The sequence below is a fragment of the Pseudonaja textilis genome, chromosome 2, assembly GCF_049901715.1.
Source record: "Pseudonaja textilis isolate UNSWEBS1 chromosome 2, rPseTex1.2, whole genome shotgun sequence".
NCBI classification, from domain to species: Eukaryota; Metazoa; Chordata; class Lepidosauria; order Squamata; family Elapidae; genus Pseudonaja; species Pseudonaja textilis.
Genome location: NC_141991.1, coordinates 254,882,978 through 254,902,536, shown reverse-complemented (window position 1 = coordinate 254,902,536; position 19,559 = coordinate 254,882,978). Strand labels below are relative to the sequence as shown.

Sequence of the window (19,559 nt, the reverse complement as noted above, 5' to 3'; positions counted from 1 at the left end):
CCTCCTCCTCCTCCTCCTCCTCCTCCTCCTCCTCCTCCTCCTCCTCCTCCTCCTCCTCCTCTACCATTACTACCTCCTCCCCACTCTATTCTAGTACTGATGATGTTACCTAGTTAGGTAATGAAATGTCTGCAAGCAAACCACATAGCTCAGAGATTACCTAGGACCTCACAGTCCTCCTCCTCCTCCTCCTCCAATCAAGTAAACAATATCCCAGTCAATTTATCAACTCAGACAAACAATCAAACAGCCCAATCAAGGAACCAACAACAACATTTGCACCAACACTGATAGGATAACCATTAGTATATAAACAGAGAGCAAACCCCACTCCCTTCTAGCACTGATAAAGTTACCTAGTTGGGTAATGAAATGTCTGCAAACAAGCCACCTATATCAGAGAGCACTCAGGACCTGGCAGTCCTCTTCCTCCTCCTTCACCTCACTCCCTTCTAGCACTGATGATGTTACCTATTTGGGTAATGAAACGTCTGCAAGCAAACCACCAAACTCAGGGAGTACCAAGGATTCCTCCTCCTCCTCTTCCCTGCAAAACCCACTCCCTTCTGGCACCCACGATGTTCTCTAGTTGGCCCATGAAACAAACCCAGATAAAACCCAACAAGCTGAGTTAGTACCAAGGACGCCAACACACACAAACACACAGCTCTCCCTGCCTCCCATAGCACCAGTCCCTTTTTTCGGATGGGACTCTTCCCCCCCGCTTGCTCTTCTTGTTATTCCATTTTGTTTTCTTAATTGATGTGTGCATTTTGCTTTCTCACTTTTTTCTTTCTTTCTTAAAGCGCTGCCAGTTTGGGTCATGAAAGTAAACTCACCAAGTTTCTCTTTTGCAGTACAGTTTGTTCTTTTATAAACTGGCTCTCTGCCCCTCATTGCTCGTGCACACACCGATGCACTTGCTCGCTTGCTCACTCACACACACACACAAACACACACACTTCCTTTGGCAAGCGACAATGGTCCTTTTTAAGGGAAGCTTAACGTGGATAATCCTCCTTTCTTGGTTGAAGGGTAAGTGCGTTATTCCTCGGTGGCTTCTTTCATTGATTTTCTATTAATTCGGCTTATCAATCCGATTAAGCGCAAATGAAATATTTTTCCCTTCCTTTCAAGGAATCCTGTTTTTTATTTTTGTGGGGGAAACTTCTCATGTCTTTTGTGGTGGGTTGGATGCCCAGGACAACGAAAGGACGTTGTATGTCTCTGTGTGCAGCCAAAGGCGATTTGAATGAAGGGAAATCGAAGTTTTAGGAAAAGTCTCGCAAATGACACATCCTAAATGTCTACGGAGACCTTTGTCTACTCAATCATCCGGGTCATGGTTGTCCCAAAGGTGCTTTTTTCAAGAAGCAACTAGACTTTCTGGTTTTTTCCTTGAAAACCTTTTGCTTCTTGTCCAAGAAGCTTCTTCAGTTCACAGCACATCCTAAACCACCGTGCTGAAGTCTGTAGAGTCAAAGAAGGAAACAATTTAAAATCTAAATCAACCACGAAAACAGGATGAATGTCATGTTCTCATGCTGGCTTTACCTTTCAAGGAAATTTATGAGAATCAAGTCCTTGGGATAGAGTCCCAGTTCCCTAGGAGAAAGATGAGGTTGGCTATGGGACTCCCTCAGAATTGTCAAAAATAAGGAATAGTTTAACTGAATTAGGAGACTGGAGGATAAATCGTTTGGAGGAGGAGGAGGAGGAGAATAGAATAGAATAGAATAGAATAGAATAGAATAGAATAGAATAGAATAGAATAGAATAGAATAGAATGGAATGGTATGGAATGGAACAGAACGGAATAGAATAGAACAGAATAGAATCAAGAAAGAATCAGGAAAGAATAGAACAGAATAGAATCAGGAAAGAATCAGGAAAGAATAGAATAGAATCAGGAATAGAATAGAATAGAATCAGGAATAGAATAGAATAGAATCAGGAAAGAATAGAATGGAATGGAATGGAATGGAATAGAATAGAATCAGGAAAGAATCAGGAAAGAATCAGGAAAGAATAGAATAGAATCAGGAAAGAATCAGGAAAGAATAGAATAGAATCAGGAAAGAATAGAATAGAATAGAATAGAATAGAATAGAATAGAATAGAATAGAATAGAATAGAATAGAATAGAACAGAATAGCAGTTGAATTATACCATTTCAGACAAATGGCTGTCCAGCCTCTTCTTAAAAAGCCTCCAGTGATGGAGAATCCACGATTTCTGGAGGCAGGCTGTTCCACTGGTTAATACAGTGAACAACTGAGGAAACCAGATATGTCTAGTCTAAAGAAGAGAAGGACTGGGGGTGACATGATAGCAGTCCTCCAATATTTGGGGGGTGAGGGTCAACCTAAAGCACCTGAAGGCAGGAAAAGGAACAATGGATGGAAACTAACAAAGGGGAGAAGCAACCTAGAACGAAGAAGAAATTTTATAAAGTGAGAACAATTCATCAGTGGAGCAGCTTCCATCCAGGAGTTGTGGGTGCTCCATCACCCCATGAAATGGCTTGAGCAGGAGGGTGGACTAGAAGACCCTTGTTGGGGTCTGATTCAGAGGGGGAGGCTGAGCAGCTGACAGGGAGTGGGAGTGTGGCCTCTGTTGGCTGTGGAGGAAAGTGGGGAAGGGCAAAGTCCGGCTGGGCACAGCAGGGAAGAGGTAGAACAAGGGAGAGGGAGTTCAGAGGAAGACCCAGGCCCACCCCCTCTTCATCCTAGGGCACGCAGGGAGGAATGGAGAAGGGAGCAAGGTGAGTTGCGTGGCTTATGGGGGAGGAAAGGGTCCTGATTCCCTTCATTAGCTGCACCTGGGAATGAGAGTTTAAAAGAGATGCATGCTGAGTGCAACAACTCCTGGGAGCAAACCTGAGTTTATCTTGTGTTGACTTCGGTTATCTGTGTTCCTGGCATCTTCCCGACCATGTTGAGTTATTGCCATGCCTTCACATCCGTAATTCCTTCTCCTACCGTGCCAGACTAACTATCTCATTTTGCCTTGATTGGAGTTATAGTTCCAGTTTTTGTTGACCACGTTTTGGACTTGATTCTCTGCAGCCAAAGGCTGTTCCTGGGAGAATTTTTCTCCAGCCCAGAAGGTAACCAGGACATTGGGGACAAAATGGGAGCTAATAAAGGGACTCCTACTGATTCTCTGACTGTGTTGCCTTTGTACCATACCCCGGGTTATCACACCGAGGTATCACACCGTTGCTGTGGTTTGCCAGCAGCAGGTGCGGACGGCTGAGGTCTCGGAGAGTGAGGACTCGGATGAGGGGCCTGTGTGTGATGCAGGGATGGAGCCAGGACCATCAGGGAATCGAATGCTGCCTTCGGAGATTGTGGAGGCTGGCAGCAGTGATGAAGAGGCCCCCGAGGAGCCTGTGCTCAGTATGCATGCATGCAGAGCTGCTCTTTCCTTCAAGCAGCTGCAGCAGCACAGGTGACTTGGGAGTAAGGCTGCAAGCTAGTGGCCCCTCCCTTAAGAGATAAAAGCCAGCTGAGAAACTGCAGTTCTTTGCAGAAGGCAAAGAAGTTTGATACTCGAGCCCGGTGGACATTGGGAATGTCTGACTTGGTGTTTGGAGACTCTTTGATTTACTGTTTAGTAACTTTATCTGTTGTTCTTGGCAGCCTTGCAAAAACTTGGCAAGGCTCTTTCTTCTCAGAGCTAATTAGCTGAAAGCAGCCTTTTATCTGTGAAAAAAACAGGATTCGTAAATGAAACGTTAAAAGGTTGTGCTGTTACCTTTTGTCTTGTGTTGGTTCTCTTTGAACCAGGTTTGGGTCAGAACAACCATTCACCTATTGATACGTATAAAGAATATAAAAATTTTTTAAAAAACTTGACATCGAAAAACATAATACTTTCTTTATTCACCCCCAGATCTGGGAGGGCGGAGCTTTCTCATCCAAAATGTCCGCCTGCAGAAGTGTATCCACGCCTCGCCGCCTCACAAAGCGGAGAGGGTCCGCCTGTCCGAATGCAAGGCCCACTCCCCAGAGCATCAGTGGAGCTGGGACGGGGTGGCCTCAGCTGTGGTCAACCAATACACCAGGGAGTGCCTGACCATCTACGATGCGGAAGAATTGGCCGTAGCCCAATTGTCGCCCTGCAAGGAGGAGGAGGAGGAGGCACTTCAGGCCTGGTCATGCAGCAAGAAAGGCCACTTGACCTTACGAGGACGCGGCCTTCACCTCAGCGCAAAGCTGGGAGGACACAGTGCCTTCCTGTCCCGGGAGAAAGGCAGATTCAGCAAGTGGCAGACTGGCACGGGGTCAATCATCTGTGCCACCGAGCTGGCCAGAGCCGCTGGACTCGGCGAGCCGAGAGAAGCCTCCTTGGACAACTTGGAGGAAGGACCCAAAAGTAAGGCAAAGATGGATGTTTTCACAGAATACGGATAGTCCTTGACTTATGATCATTCATTTAGCAATCGTTTAGTAGCAATATTGTCCCTGAAGAAAGGGAATTACAATGGAGTCCTTGCACTTACGATAGTCTTATCATAGAGTCCCCACTGTCATAGGGTCAAAATTAGGATATTTGGCAATCGGCATGGATTTATAGACTTCTACACCGCCTCAAAGTGCTTTACAGCCCCTCTCTAAGTGGTTTACAGGCTCAGCAAATTGCCCCCAACAATCTGGGTCCTTGTTTTACCGTCCTTGGGAGAACGGAAGTCTGAGTCAACCTGGAGCTGGTCAGCAGCGAACTGCTGGGAGTGAGCAGAGTTAGCTTGTGCCACCAGGCTCGCTCTATCAACTCTCTGTCTATCTGTCTATATCTATCTATCTATCTATCTATCTATCTATCTATCTATCAATCAATCATCTATCTGACTGGCTACGGAAAATGGCCCCCAAAACGGCCTGAAAGCACCCCAAAAACAGGCCAAAAAATGGGCAAGGGCGGGGCCAGCCAGTGGTGGGATTTGCCAGTTCACCGAACTGCGCCGAATCTTAACTACCGGTCCACAAGATCCTGTGTGAACCTGCAGCAGCCCATCTCTGAGTAAAGGACCAGCCTGCAGTGCCTCTACCAATGACAACGGAGTGTCGGGGTTCCGACCGATGCCCTAATTAAATCATTCGCCTCAGGCCAAGCTTCAAAAGTAATCCAGTTATGTGTTTGGAGCTTCATGTCAGCACGGACCAAGTGAAGCCAACTCTGACCTCACTTAATTCGCGCTTTGGCTCTGACCCTGTTTCTCCCTCCCTTCAGGTTGTGTCATCAGTCACATCCCCCAGTGAAGCAATTTTGCGGGTTGTAGAAGTCACTCCCTCCGGCCACTGTGGGTCTCCGTGGAGATGACCTTGACGTTGCCGTTTGGAATGTGCTTTGTTTTGACTGAAATGCAAGTTCCTCGATGCAGTTGTGAGGCTCGACTCCCCCATCCGCCATTGCCATGGCAACTTGAGAGCAGGCCAGGAACGCTCCGCAGGTTACCATGGAGATTGGGAATGACCGCCTGCAGCTCTCCCACGCTCCGTTTTTGTTGGCGGAGGGTTGCAGGAGGTTGTCATAGCCGTAAACGGAGCTCGGGAATGCATTTTCGCCGGCAGAGCCCTCAGGCCGCCACAGGCGCCCCCGACACAAGTGAGGTGGATCTGGCCATGCCCACCCTGGCCATGTCCACCTTCCCTCCCCCCAGTCAAACAAAACCCTGATGCAGCCCTCAGTGAAGTCGAGTTTGACACCCCGGTCTAGAACAACCTGCTAAACTGCTGTGGCCCACGAGATAGAACTTTAGTTATATCTATATCTATATCTATATCTATATCTATATCTATATCTATATCTATATCTATATCTATATCTATATCTATCTATCTATCTATGTATCTCTCTATATATATATCAAAAAATGGAGGGAATCACTTGGGCATCTGTTCCCACCAATGTCTTTTCTTGCATCTAAATTTTTTGTTTTGCACTTTTCAGAACCTGATTCCATCCATTTGTCAGATTTCCTAGTGATGAAATCCATTTAAAAAGAAAAGAGCAAAGTCCATCGTCCATAATAATTTCTTTTACTTAGGAAAGCATCAAATTGGCAAAGTCTGTTGTAATTCCAGATCTGACACAACCCAGAATTACCCCCAATATTAAAAGTTAGAAACAGCCCCCCAAAATCACATTCCCCAATAGAAGTAAATCAATGTTTGCCTGATGTCATCAATCTCCACCTCCGGGTCTCAGCAGGGTCAGCTTTCATTCCCACGGGAAGAAGAACCACCTAGCCTAAACAACTCTCTCTATCCACTCCTCCCACCTTAGGAATGTGGCAAGACCCAAACCCTCCCCCCATAACTAGCAAAGAGAAAGAAAAGGAATATATTATAAGGCTAAATAAAATGGTTACGCAGATGTCAATTTTGGGCTTGCCACCATTTCCTTTCCGCCAGCCAAACATGCTAGAGAATTCCCGGAAGGCTGGCACTCAAACAAATCAGCCATCAACAGACACGTAGGGATAAATAGCATTTACACACCATTCAAAAGAGACAATAACACAAAAAACCAAAAGAAAACCAAAAGACTAAAACCCCTCCTTGCCAGTAACCAACACCCAGATAAGCACAGAATGTCACCGATATTAATACTAGACCAACAATCAGTCAATAAACAACAACTCAACGAAGAAGTCCCAACTTGAAGAAAGAATCACCGCAGTAAACAACAGCCTAAGCAAGGAATCACCAAGAAGATTCCTACTAATATTGGTAGAGCAAGCCACTAGCACCGTGATGGCGAACCTATGGCACGCATGCCACAGTTGGCACGTGGAGCTCTCTCTGTGGGCACGTGAGCCATCGCCCTCAACTCTGCCGTGCATGCGTGCGCTCCTCCTACTGGCCAGCTGGTCTTTGGGCCTCTGCCATACATGCCGGGGGAGGGGCACATGCGCAGGGGATGCATGCGTGGGGGATGCACATGCATGCACAGGTTGGGGTGCATGCACGTGGGGGCGGGGCACATGCCCGGGGGCAGGTCACATGTGTGGGGGACGTGCGCACATTGTATTTTGGGGATGTGCATGCATGCTTTGGGCATTCGGTGCCGAAAAGATTAGCCATCACTGCACTAGCATATAAAGACAGCAGAGCCCCACTGTCTTGTGGCACTGATGATGTTACATAGTTGGGTCATGAAATGTCTGCAAGAAAACAAACCAAACTCAGAGAGCACCGAGAACCCCACAATCTTCTTCCTCCTCTTCCCCACACACCCAGAGGCGGGATTCAATTTTTTTAACAACTGGTACGGTGGGCATGGCTTAGTTGGTGGGTGTGGCTTGCTGGTCATGTGACTGGATGGGCGTGGCCAACTCGACATCAAGGGACACATCTCCTCGCCTGGCCTCTCATGACTGTGGGGATGCTGCAACAGTCGTAAGTATGAAAAATGGTCATAAGTCACTTTTTTCAGTGCCATTGTAACTTTGAAAGGTCACCAGTTTTAGACCAAAACTCAAAACGGGGATGTAAATTCACGTTCGAATGTCAATCTTTCTAGCTAGCGAAGAAGACATTGCTGAATGTCTCTCATCTTGGTTCCTTGTCATTAAAAGCTTCTTTCTGGCAGCTCTGCTTCGTTATTCAATTATTTCTTCAAAGTGCTAACTCCAACTGGGGAGTATTTCCTCCCAACAGCGGTGTAAAAAGCTTAAAACAATCCTTCCCCTTTAAGAAAGTACCAGCAAAAGAAAAAAAAAAACCTCCTTCTGAGACAGTAAGTCTAGGCATACTGCCAAAAATATAAGAAGGGTGGAAAAAGACAAAAGGAGATTTCTTCCAACAACCGGTTCTCCAAACTGCTTAGAAAGTTAACAACCGGTTCTAGCGAATGGGTGAGAACCTGTAGAATCCCCTGCACAAACCCCACTCCCTTCTAGCACTGATGATGTTACCTAGTTGGGTCATGAAACATCTGCAAGAAGACAACCAGGCTCTGAAAGCATCTCTTATGCTCAACAACTCTTATGCACCAGAGGCAAACTCCTTGTGCGTCCAATAAAGAATTTGGCCGATAAAGAATTCTGTTCTGTTCTGTGTCTTGGATGCACTGAAGAAAAGATAGAACTTCTGAACCCTCTGAAAACCATTTTTTCTTTTCTTTTTTTTTTGGCAGATAAAACAGTTGGTTCCCTAGAGATCCACGCCCCTTCTGTGCAGGCCACGACATTCTTAATGATCCATTCGGAAAGCCAGTCGTATGTCCCCAGCGGGCTTCCAGTGTCCGACGAGAGACACCGTGAAGCAGATAATGGTGAGTATGGAGGTGCCACCAAGACTAAGGAGAACCTAGTGGAGCCCTCGTGCGAACGGGGGTCCAGGGAAGGAGTCCAAAAATATTAAAAGAGAAGCCAGATCCCAAACTCACCTCGCTGCACTGGAGTCACGTCGAAAACTCTTGCTTAGCCACTGATACTGAAAAACTGGCTGCATCTAGAGGGGGGACTTCTTGAAACTCGGGTGGTCCTCTTTTAAAGCCCCCAACAGCAGAATCATAACTGAATAAGTCATTTAAATGTTCATTCCCCTAAAATAGGGCTCTCCAAATTTGGCCTGGCTGGCGGAGGAATTCTGGGAGTTGAAGTGAAACCAGGCTTAACAGCAGGAACTGGGAGAGGGATCCTTGGAGCCTTAGTTTCTGGTTGTCTTAGTGGACAACCAATTGTTAATTTCGTTGTATGTATACTGTGTATGTACTTTATTATTTATTGATTTGATTTGTCAATCACTTACAAGATAATAGGTATAAGTATAAATATGAGTAAGTGTTGTGGCTCCGAGTCCTGAGCCTGCATTCTTAGAGGAAGAGGATTCGGAAGATGAGGAGGAGGAGGAATTGGCAATGCCTTCCTCCCCAGGACCTTCCTCTTCGGCAATGCCTTCCTCCCTGATTGTACCTCAGGTGTCGGCAGATAACCGAGAGGGACAGCCTGAGGCTAAACAGGAGAAGGAGGAGGGCATATCGGAGCAGGCTTTGACAGAGAATCAAGTAGACGAATGCTGGCTTGATGCGAGGCAGCGTCGCAGGCAAAAGTGTGAGCTGCAGCGCAGGAGGCGTGGACGAATGAGAGGGAGCTGAATTAGTGACACGCCCCACAGGGAATAAAAGTGGGTGTGTTTGCTCTGGGAACTTCGTACGGAACAACGTGTGGTTTATTCAGAGGATCTCCGGTGTATTCTGTGTTGGGACAGCTTGTGTGATTTATATTCCTGTTATCTTGTCCGACTTGGCAGACAGCGTGAGTGACACTGCCAAGAACATTATCGGCTCAAGGAATTAACTCTATAATTACTGGATTTGCTTGCCTGTTTGTATTCAGTTTGGAGTTTGGACTTCTCACCTCCTTTGTAAAGGTGAGACATAACAAGTAAGAATACAGGAAATAAGTACGAATAAATGGGGACAATAGAACAGGGACGGTGGGCACGATGGTGCATGACAATAAATAATTCAATTAAATATGAGCCAACAGTGTGCAGCGGCAGCCAAAAAAGCCAGTGCAATGCTAAGTTGCATTAGCAGAGGGATACAATCAAGATCAAGTGAGTTACTAATACCACTCTATAAAGCCTTAGTAAGACCATACCAAGAATAATGCTTTCAGTTTTGGTCACCACACTAGAAAAAAAGATGTTGAGTCTCTAGAAAAAGGGCAGAGAAGAGCAACCAGGATGAGGAGGAGACTGGAGACTAAAACAATTTGAAGACCAGTTGCAGGAACTGGGCCTGGCTGGTCTAGGGAAGAGAAGGACCAGGGGAGACAGGATAGCGGTCTTCCAATATTTGAGGGGCTGCCCCAGAGAGGAGGAGGAGGGGGTAAAGCTACTTTCCAAGGCACCAGACAAGGAATAATGGATGAAGTTCTCTATTCCATTCTATCTTCTCCTCACCTTTTTCTCTCCAGAAACATATCCTCCACACCAAAAGCACCAGGAGAAGGCTACCAGTCCCCCGAATCTAGGTAAGAAACTGGATATTAAAAGTAAGAGAGATCTTGTGATGGTTGCAAGCATAGAAAGATTTTTTTTTTAAAGGGTCAATACTTTTGTAGGGATCTTCTTGAGAACTTCCCTCTTCAAGAGAAATCTATCTGGAAGGTTTAGAGGCAGATGTCCCTCTTTTCTAGGTGGCTTTGAATGATTGGAAGACACCAGACTTTTGATCTTACCTGGTCTAGTTTTCTGACTTGGAGGTGTCCCTTGATTACGTGGACAATGAGCCAGCCACAGAGGTCTTCTGCTTCCTGCTCTTCTCTTAGCCTCTTGAAAGCCAACGAAGCTTAAGGTCCTTCACATCTTTAGAAGGTTCCACAAGTAGTCCTCCATTTTGTATTGCATGACAAAGCAAATGGTGGCTTTGGGGTCTATCTACCAATCATCATCTTCATTTAACAACCCCATAATCCCTTGGGTGGTGGAGTCTGGGCAACTGAATGGAGCTAGCAGTGTGTTTTAGTGGCCGGATGCCCTTCCTGTTGCCAATGCGGAGTTTTGCTCAGCGGATATACTCTCAGGATGCCCAGAGAGAGAAATATACGCTTTTACCTAGAATTGAACTCTCAGCCTCCTGACTGTGAGACAAGAGCTCCACCACACCACTCCTTTTTGTCCATCTACCGATGTGACACTAATTCTGTTGGAAATACAGAAATGGGGAATATTGTCTTTCAGCAAATCAGAAACCGGGTGCGTTCCCACATCACATTATGCCCCCTTTTGTTTTAACTCTGGCTTATGAAAAAAAACAAAACAAGAACGCCTAGGTCAGTGGTGTCTAACCTTTTTGTGCTCCTGTGCCCAAAATTGTGGGCGTTCTTGCATGCTCGCACTTGCGTGCCAGCACCCAGAAGGCAATGCATGCCCCCCTACGCCCCCTACGCATGCAAGCACAATCCCCACCCAACCCCATCGCCCCCTTACCCTCACTGTGCCTCATAGCTGATTTTTGGCTGGTTTGAGGGCTTTTCGCCTCCCAAAGGCTTGAGGAAGGCTTCTGCAGGCTTTGCAGGCCGAAAAGTAGGCCCGTTTTGTCACTTCTGGTATTTCCAGAAAAACAGGAAGTGATGAAACAGGCCTAGTTTTCATCCCGAAAAGCCTCCAGAAGCCTTCCTCGAGCCTCTGGGAGGCCGAAAAAGGCCTCAAACCGGCCAAAAATCAGCTGTGAGGTGCATGCATATGCAGTGAGGTAATTTTGCCTGCAGCTTGTGTGCTGGCACAAGTGGCTCTGTGTGCCACCTGTGGCATGCGTGGCCATAGGTTTGCCACTACTGGCCTAGGTTCTTATCGCCTGTGAAGCCCTAACTCACAAATTATGCTATTTTCCAAAGATCACAGACCAGCAGATGATTCTGTGGGTCTTCAGAGGGGAAAATGTGGGACCGATGGTTGACACATGGTGTTTTTTTGTCTTCTTATCGTCCAGCTGGTAGACAGGGGTGGTCATTTTTAAATTGGCAAATGGGTCCCCAACCCTGCTGGTCCTTGGTAGCGTCTGATGACCATTGTTGGGGAAACTAAACATGTCCAAAGGGTGCAGAAGGATGGCTAGCAAAGAAAGGATGTAGGGACTCTGGAAAGAGGGCAGAGAAGAGCAACAAAGATAATTAGGGGACTGGAGGCTAAAACATATGAAGAACGGTTGCAGGAACTGGGTATGTCTAGTTTAACGAAAAGAAGGGCTGATAGCAATGTTCCAATATTTGAGGGGCTGCCCCAAAGAAGTGGGGGTCAACCTATTCTCCAAAGCACCTGAAGGCAGGACAAGAAGCAACGTGTTCTGACCCAGGATTCCCAAGATCACAAAGCAGATTCCTCGTCCCGATAAAAACCCCTTTATTTACATTAAAGGGAATTTTACTCCAGCAAAGTCCCGGCAAACAGTCTTTCATGAGATTTCACGATTGCAGACCTTTATCAAGCTTTGAGAGTTGCCAGACTGTTATCTCCCAAATGCCACACTGTAGCAGCAATTACTTGGAAAGAAGTCAGGAACAGATTTTCACTTTAATGAATTGAACTAATTGTCTCCTGCAACCCCACTCCCCCTTCGTTCCTCTTCATTCCCTATGGGAGGGGCCATTCACCGTCCACCTGAGTCCTCACTCCCAAGTCGACCCTTGTTCCTTAGCTGTTCTCTTCTTCTGACAGCTCTACGCATGCGCACACTGGGAACAGGCTCCAGCTGTTCTTCTTCCCCGCTGATCTCCGACTCCGAAGGCAGCTGATAACTGTAGGACAGCCCTGGCCCAACTCTGCCTCATTCATCAGAGCCTTCCCCAGACTCCAGGACTGGCCCGGGTTCCTCCCCAACCTCCTCACTGTCCGAGTCTGGGCCCACAACACAATGGATGGAAACTAATGAAGGAGAGAAGCAACCTAGAATTAAGGAGGAACGTCCTGACAGTTAGAACAATTAACCAATGGAACATCTTGCTTCCAGGAGATGTGGGTGCTCCATCCCTGGATGTTTTTAAGAAGAGATTAGAGGGCCATTTCTCTGGAATGGTATAGGCTCTCCTGCTTGAGCGTTGGGTTGGCCTAGAAGATATCCAAGGTCCCTCCTAACTCTGTTATTCTGTTCATGCTAAGGTCCTTACGAAGTTCTCCTCTGCAGGTCCCATCTGGAGAACAACCCTGCTTGTCCTGGGCCCTCTGGCCTTCATCCTGGCAATAATCATCCTGAAGTTCAACATCCAGTCCAAAAAGTAAGTGCTAGGCTGGGGCTCCGTGGGGTTGGGAGCAATTCTGTCAACTAAAAAAAATACTTCTTTGGTCTTTTTAGTCGCCAGCAGAAAGTGGGGAGGAAGCAGTGCATTCCTTAAATGCCTCAGATAATTGCTAGGCAGGCGAAGCTGTTGGCGTGCAAGATTATTACTGGAGAGCATGATTGATGACTCTTAGCTATGGAAGTGTCCCATTGGAGAATCTACATCCAGGGAATGGGGGGAAGACCAGGGTCGGTTGTACCCAGGTAATGTCGACATGGTCACTCCTAATAAATCAGTTTGTTTTTTTTTACTCTGAGAGATGCGGCTAGAGACTTACGATTTGAATGGGGGTGGCTTTGTCGGAGCGTTGACATTCTCATCCTTTCTTTGTGATATTTACCACCATAACGCAACTCTGAGTGATTCAAGCAGTCTGTTTCTTGTGGCCACAGGAAGAAGAAGCTGCTAGCTTTGAAGAGACGGCAGATGAGCGGTGAGGGACACCAACCTTCACCAGGGACAGTCAGCCCCGCCTCCAAGATGCAGGCCATCCCTGCCTCACCTTCCCCTTCGCTCAAGCATGGTGAGATCTTGATCGAATGGAAAGATGGAACTACCACCTCGCTCTTTGACCATTTATACTAGATGATTTCTCCTGGCTGATTCTCTCAAAATCCAGTTCTTCCTAGCAGAACCCTTTGCACTCACACTTGAAGCTTCCATGGCCTGGGGCTGATGATGTAGTAGACCAGAGATCTCCAGACCGTAGCAACTTTAAGACTTGCGGACTTCAACTCGCAGAATTCTCCAGCCAGCATAGCTGGCTGGAGAATTCTGGGAGTTGAAGTCCCTAAGTCTTAAAGTGGCCAAGTTTGAGGACCCCTGTAGTAGACTAATACTCTCATTTTTTAAAAAAATAACAAGCAAGGAAGATGTGGTGACCTTCACACTTGCATTGTAGTTACTACCTGTATACGTTGATGACCAAACGAGGGCAGACCTGGGTAATTCTTGGATGAGACACCATTAGGACTTCCAAAACACATAAGGAACGGTTGCTGGAATTCGGATATGTCTAGTTTAATGAAGTTTAGTGTTTAATTTTTAGTTTAACGAAAGAGACGCAGTGGCTCAGGGGACTAAGGCGCTGAGCTTGTGGATCAGAAAAGGTCGGCAGTTCGAATCCCTACCGCCGTGTCACGGAGTGAGCTCCCCGTTCCTTATCCCAGCAGCTTCTGCCAACCTAGCGGTTCGAATGCATGTAAAAAATGCAAGTAGAAAAATAGGGACCCCTTTTGGTGGGGAGGGAACAGCGTTCTGTGCGCCTTCAAAGGCATTCAGTCATGCCGGCCACGTGACCACGGAGACGTCTTCGGACAGCGCTGGCTCTTCTTTGGGTTTGTAATGGGGATGAGCAGCGCCCCCTAGAGCCAGGAACAACTAGCACGGATGTGCCAAGGCGGGGAACCTTTACCTTTAGTTTAATGAAAAGGAGTAGGGGAGACATGATAGCAATCTTCCAATATTTGAGGGGTTGTCACAAAAATGAGGGGATCCAACTGTTTTCCAAAGCACCTGAAGGCGGGACAAGAAGCAATGGATGTAAGATGTATTATTGTAAGGTGATGACCAACAGGATGCTTGGTTTTAAATCTGTCTCGAAATAAAATAAAAAGCGTGTTTAAATAAAAGTCCCGTTTCTCAAAAAAGAGAACGCCATTATAATCCGGCAGACTCGAACCTTTCAATAAACTGAACCTCCAAAACACGGTGGAACCATTTTTCTAGGCCCATCCCAAAAGCCCTTAAATGCGGCCCGCGGGAGTCTCAGAAAGAGAGATGGACACGGAAATCTCCTCTCACTGACTCCATCTTATCCTGGAGCTTCTACCAACAGGGCACAAGTCCTTTGCGGGACCTTCTGCCCAGGTAGGACGTAACCAAGACCTAGCAAATAGACTTGGTCTGCAAGAGTTTTTGGAGTGAACCCAGAAAGACTGTTTCTGTGTTGTTGTTAGTTGCGAAATCGTATCCTACTCATCGTGTCCCTATGGACAACGTTCCTCCAGGCCTTCCTGTCCTCTACCATCTTCTGGAGTCCATTCAAGCTCATGCCAACTGACTCCATCCAGCCACTTCCTTCTTTGCCGTCCCCTTCTTCTTCTTTTGCCCTCAACTGTTCCCGGCATTAGGTTCTTCTCCAGTGAGTCCTTTCTTCCTTCCTTCCCATGAGGTGGCCAAAGTCTTTTGAGTTTCATCTTCAGCATTTCTGTTAGCGTTCCTCCACATGGCACCTTCCAGAAGTATGCAGTAACACCCAGAATGTGGGGTCCTTGATGCTCTCAGAGCCCGGTTGTTTTCTTGCAGGTGTTTCATGACCCAACTAGGTAACATCAACAGAGCTAGAAGGGGGAAGAGGAGGAGGAGGAGGAGGATTGTGGAGTTCTTGGTGCTCTCTTGAGCTTGGTTGTTTTCTTGAGAGACGTTTTGAGACCCAACTAGGTCACATCATCAATGCGAGGAGGGAACAAGTTTTGCAGAGTGGAGGTGAAGGTGGGAGGAGAGGAGGATGGAAAGGAGGACAACTGTGGGGTCTCTGGATGTTTTCTTGTAGGTGTTTCATTACCCAGGTAGGTAACATCATCAGTGCTAGAGGAGAATGGGGGTTACAGAGAGGAGGATTGTGGAGACCTTGGCGCTCTCTGAGCTGGGTTGTTTTTCTTCATGACCCAACTAGGGAACATCACCAATGCTACAAGGGAACGGGGTTTGCTCTCTTATTTATATACGGTAGCTTAATCCTGCATAAGCTGGGAGCAAAACTCCACCTCCCTAGCACGGATGACGTTACCCAATTGGATCGCGAAACGTCTGCAAGAAAAAGAACCAAGCTCGGATCTCTGGGAGTTGGAAGTCCCACCCACCTCGGAGGGGCCAAAGTTGAGAAAAGCTGCTGTTAAGACAGGAAAGGACAGCTGTTGCAACCTCTGCCCAAACATTCCCGAATCACACGAAAGGAAATTTATTCTTTGGAAGAGAGAAAGAGATGGGCCTCTCGGAGGGTGCTTTGCATGTCCTCGTATTCTGCCAGCCTGCAGGCCTCACTGAGGGTCAGCCAGCGGAAGGCCTGATGCTCGGAAGAAAGCTGGATCGCCGTGTCCCGGTCCTTCAGCTCGGCCAGCCAGTAGACCACCGTCTTGGGTTTGCCTCGGACCACGTAGTTCAGTTCCTTCTTGAAGCCCTCCAGGATGGTGAACTGGGAGGAGGCCAGGCCGGCCTCTTCCTGGGTCTCGCGCAGGGCGGTGCCCAGGTCATCTTCCCCGGGGTCTACGTGCCCTGATGAGAGAAGACAAAGCAGGGGGTTCAGAGCAGGCCAACCCCTCCCCTTCCCCACCTTCCTGTAAGATTCTAGAGCGGTGTAGTCCAAACTCGGCAAGATGGGTGGACTTCAACTCCCAGAATTCCCCAGCCGGTCTGCTTGCTTGATAGGCTGGGCGACTTCGGGCCAATCACCGGGAGATGGAGAGTTCTAGTCCTGCCTTTGGCATGAAAGCCGCTGGGTGACTTTGAGCCAATCACCAGGAGACGGTGAGTTCTCTAGTCCTGCCCTTAGCATGAAAGGCAACTGGGTGACTGGGCCAAACACCAGGAGACCGTGAGTTCTAGTCTCACCTTTGGCATGAAAGTTAGCTGGATGACTTTGAGCCAATCACCAGGAGATGGAGAGTTCTAGTCCTGCCTTAGGCACAAAAGCCAGCTGGGTGATTTTGGGCAAATCACTAGATGGAGAGTTCTAGCCTTGCCTTTGGCATGAAAGCCATCTGGGTTATTTGGGGACAATCACTAGGAGATGGAGAGTTCTAGTCTCGCTTTTTGCACGAAAACCAGCTGGGTGACTTTGGGCCAAACACCAGGAGCTGGAGAATTCTAGTCCTGCCTTTGGCATGAATGCCAGCTAGGTGACTTTGGAACAATCACTAGGAGATGGAGAGTTCTAGTCTCGCCTTTTGCACGAAAGCCAGCTGGGTGACTTTGGGCCAAACACCAGGAGATGGAGAGTTCTAGTCCTGCCTTTGGCAGGAAAGCCAGCTAGGTGACTTTGGGCCAATCTCCAGCAGACTGTGGGTTCTAGTCCTGCCTTAGGCATGAAAGCCAGCTGGGTGAACCAATCACCAGGAGACTGTGAGTTCTAGTCCTGCCCTTGGCATGAAAGGCATTGGGTGACTTTGGCCCAAATGCCAGGAGGCCGTGAGTTCTAGTCTCACCTTTGACATTAAAGCCAGATGGGCGATTTTGGGCCAGTCCTTCTCTCTCTCAGGCCAACCCACCTCACAGGGTAGGACAAACAGGAGGAAGAAGGAGGATTAGATAGGTTTGCCCCCTTGAGCTACCTATAAAATATATAGTAAAGGCGAAATAAAATCTAATAAATGATTAAACTTGAAGAGAGTAAATAGGATCCATCTCCAGAGCCGATGCCCCAAATGTAGCTCAGGGTTTTTCAACCTCAGTGACTTTAAGATGGTGGTCCTCAACTCCCAGAATTCCCCAGCCAGCATGCTTTCTTGACTGGCTGATCTTCCCCCCAGGAACATCTCGGCAGCTCCATATCCAGTAGAAACCGCCGAGCTCTCTTTCAGACAACAGAGTTGAGTAACGCACCTTTTGGGGGTGTCCAGTGATGGGTGCCGTAGGAGGTTTGCAGAAGGAGGTACTCAATGTGTCCATCCGTAGCTGCCGTAGCGCGTGCCTTGGGTAACCTTCTGAAGATAATCAAGCCACAGGCTCTTAAGCTCATGATGCTCTTACCCAAAAGGAACACAAAGGGGCAGTGTTAGCAAACGGCAAGCTCTGAGATGGGGGCGCGGCAGGTCACCCCACAGCCTGGGTGCAATTAAAGGCAAGAAGGCAGCATTCACCAAAGACGTTTCACAAGTCTTAGCACTGATGATGTAGCCTAGGTGGGTAATGAAATGTCTGCAAGAAAACTATCAAGCTCAGGAAAAACACAAAGGACCCCACGGTCTTCCTCCTCCTTACAAACCCCACTCCCTTCTACCACTGATGATACTATCTAGTTAAATAGTGAAATGTGTGCAAGAAAACTACCAAATTCAGGGACCACCAAGGACTTTACAGTTCAAATGTAGCTACAGATATTCACGTCTCCCCCTGTCCCCCGCCCCAAGTTTTATTAGATTTTTATTTTTAAGTAAACATCAATATCACTAGATGAACAGTGTGGTCCCTGGGTAGAATTCGTTTTGATACAGACATCCATAATGCTATTCATAATAGTTGTTATATTAATCAAACCAAGTATCAATATACATGTTTTTTTTCTTTAAAGTAGCTATTCAATATTTCAATATTCCATTTTTGATGCCAACGATATTACAAGCACGCATGGTAATACCATCTTCCAACTTCTAATCTTTTCCACCAAATTATTGCTTATATTTTCTTATATAAATATTCACTTCTATCGGTATCTAGCTACCTATCGGTTTGTCTGTCTGTCTATATAATTAATACTAGATCAACAATCAAAAAAATACCCTAGTCAAGGAATTACCAAGAACAGTCCCACCAACACTAACATAAGATACTGTTACATAAAGAGAGAATAAACCCCACTCCTTCTTAGCCTGATGATGTTACCCATCCACAAGAAAACCAAGCTCAACCATGGACCTCCTCCTCCATTCCACAATCCCCCCTCCCTTCTAACACTGATGATGTTACTTAGTTGGGTCATGAAAGGTCTGCAAGGAAAGTACCAACCTCAGAAAACATCAGGGAACTCACAGTTCCCTTCCTCTTCTCTGCAAACCCCGCTCCCTAGAACTGATCATGTTACCTAGCTGGGTAGGGAAACATCTTAAGGAAAACAACCAAGCAGAGAACCCCAAGGACCTCACAATTCTCCTCCTCCTCGCCCTCCTCAATTTTGCAAACCCCACTCCCTCTACCACCACTGATGATGTTACCTAGTTAGGTAATGAAAGGTCTGCAAGAAAACAAGCAAGATCAGAGAACGCCAACAACCCCACAGTTCAAGGATGAGTATCAAACCTTACTCCTTTCTAGCACTGATGATGTTTCCTAGTTGGGTCATCAAACGTCTGCAAGAAAGCCAATAAGCTCAGAGAGCAACAAGGACCCCACAATTCAATCCTGAGCTATGAAGATTCTCTTCCACTGATCCTTTTCACAAGTGTGTGAGTGGCCCACAGTCACTCATAGAGGGCCATGGTTGAGAGTGGGTCCGGAACCTGGATCTACTCATGCCATACTTAAACTACTATACCACGAGGGCTGCATTGGAGTTGATGCAAAACCCTCCCTCTCAATTAATATCTGGGTTTCTGGGCGCCTTTACATATTAAACTGGGAGCCACCTTCCCGTTGCAACCCTTCCCGTGCTGCAATTCTAACAGCAAATAATATATTAATATTTAATATTATCATTAATAATAGTAATAACTGCATGGGATTGCAATCAGCTGCACTAAACAATGCACAATTTATTGGGAGCTCACCTGAACAAAGGCCATCAGGCGAGCAGGGAACCCCACCCCCCAGGCTGAGCCCCCAACCGGACACGCCTGCAAGCCTAGCGGACCCCACTGAGAACCACCCGCGGCTGCAACCCGGTATACCTGTCCAAGCAATTCTGCTGTAAAAAAAAGTATGAACAGGTTTCGCAAAACTGGACTTCAACTCCCATAATCCCACAGTTTTGTGGGCCTAGGATTACGTTGATGTCGAATTGTGGGCGTTGAAGTTCAGCAGATCGGAGGGTTCAGATTGGGCCAGACAC

At 47.1% G+C, this 19,559-nt stretch overlaps 2 protein-coding genes and 1 long non-coding RNA gene across 4 annotated transcripts in view; 1 reads left to right on the top strand and 2 right to left on the bottom strand.

The window, feature by feature from the left end:
* LOC148127460 (uncharacterized) overlaps positions 1-19,559 on the bottom strand; it is a 115,365-nt gene that overhangs the window by 92,594 nt on the left and 3,212 nt on the right. The window lies entirely within an intron of this gene.
* On the top strand, positions 863-14,499 carry LOC113444948 (uncharacterized). Of its 2 annotated transcripts, none has more exons than XM_026713903.2 (6): positions 863-1,035; positions 3,898-4,380; positions 8,146-8,283; positions 9,935-9,991; positions 12,643-12,733; positions 13,189-14,499. In XM_026713903.2, exons 1-6 carry the CDS (start codon positions 915-917, stop codon positions 13,379-13,381), a joined length of 1,083 nt encoding a protein of 360 aa, XP_026569688.2. In that variant the 5' UTR covers positions 863-914; the 3' UTR covers positions 13,382-14,499. The 2 variants fall into 2 exon arrangements, with proteins under 2 accessions (XP_026569688.2, XP_087783720.1); XM_087927594.1 differs by having other exon boundaries at positions 13,169-13,347.
* On the bottom strand, positions 13,761-19,511 carry NUDT2 (nudix hydrolase 2). The gene is made up of 3 exons (XM_087927599.1): positions 19,399-19,511; positions 17,399-17,540; positions 13,761-16,072 (listed from the first exon to the last, which is right to left on the bottom strand). Exons 2-3 carry the CDS (start codon positions 17,532-17,534, stop codon positions 15,759-15,761), a joined length of 450 nt encoding a protein of 149 aa, XP_087783725.1. The 5' UTR covers positions 17,535-17,540; positions 19,399-19,511; the 3' UTR covers positions 13,761-15,758.

Coding starts and splice junctions, on each gene's coding strand:
- LOC113444948 (XM_026713903.2), top strand. CDS start 915: ATGCACTTGCTCGCTTGCTCACTCACACACACACACAAACACACACAC. Junction 8,284..9,934: donor ACACCGTGAAGCAGATAATG/GTGAGTATGGAG, acceptor TTTTCTCTCCAG/AAACATATCCTCCACACCAA. Junction 12,734..13,188: donor TTCAACATCCAGTCCAAAAA/GTAAGTGCTAGG, acceptor TTGTGGCCACAG/GAAGAAGAAGCTGCTAGCTT.
- NUDT2 (XM_087927599.1), bottom strand. CDS start 17,534: ATGAGCTTAAGAGCCTGTGGCTTGATTATCTTCAGAAGGTTACCCAAG. Junction 16,073..17,398: donor TCACTGGACACCCCCAAAAG/GTGCGTTACTCA, acceptor TTCTCTCATCAG/GGCACGTAGACCCCGGGGAA.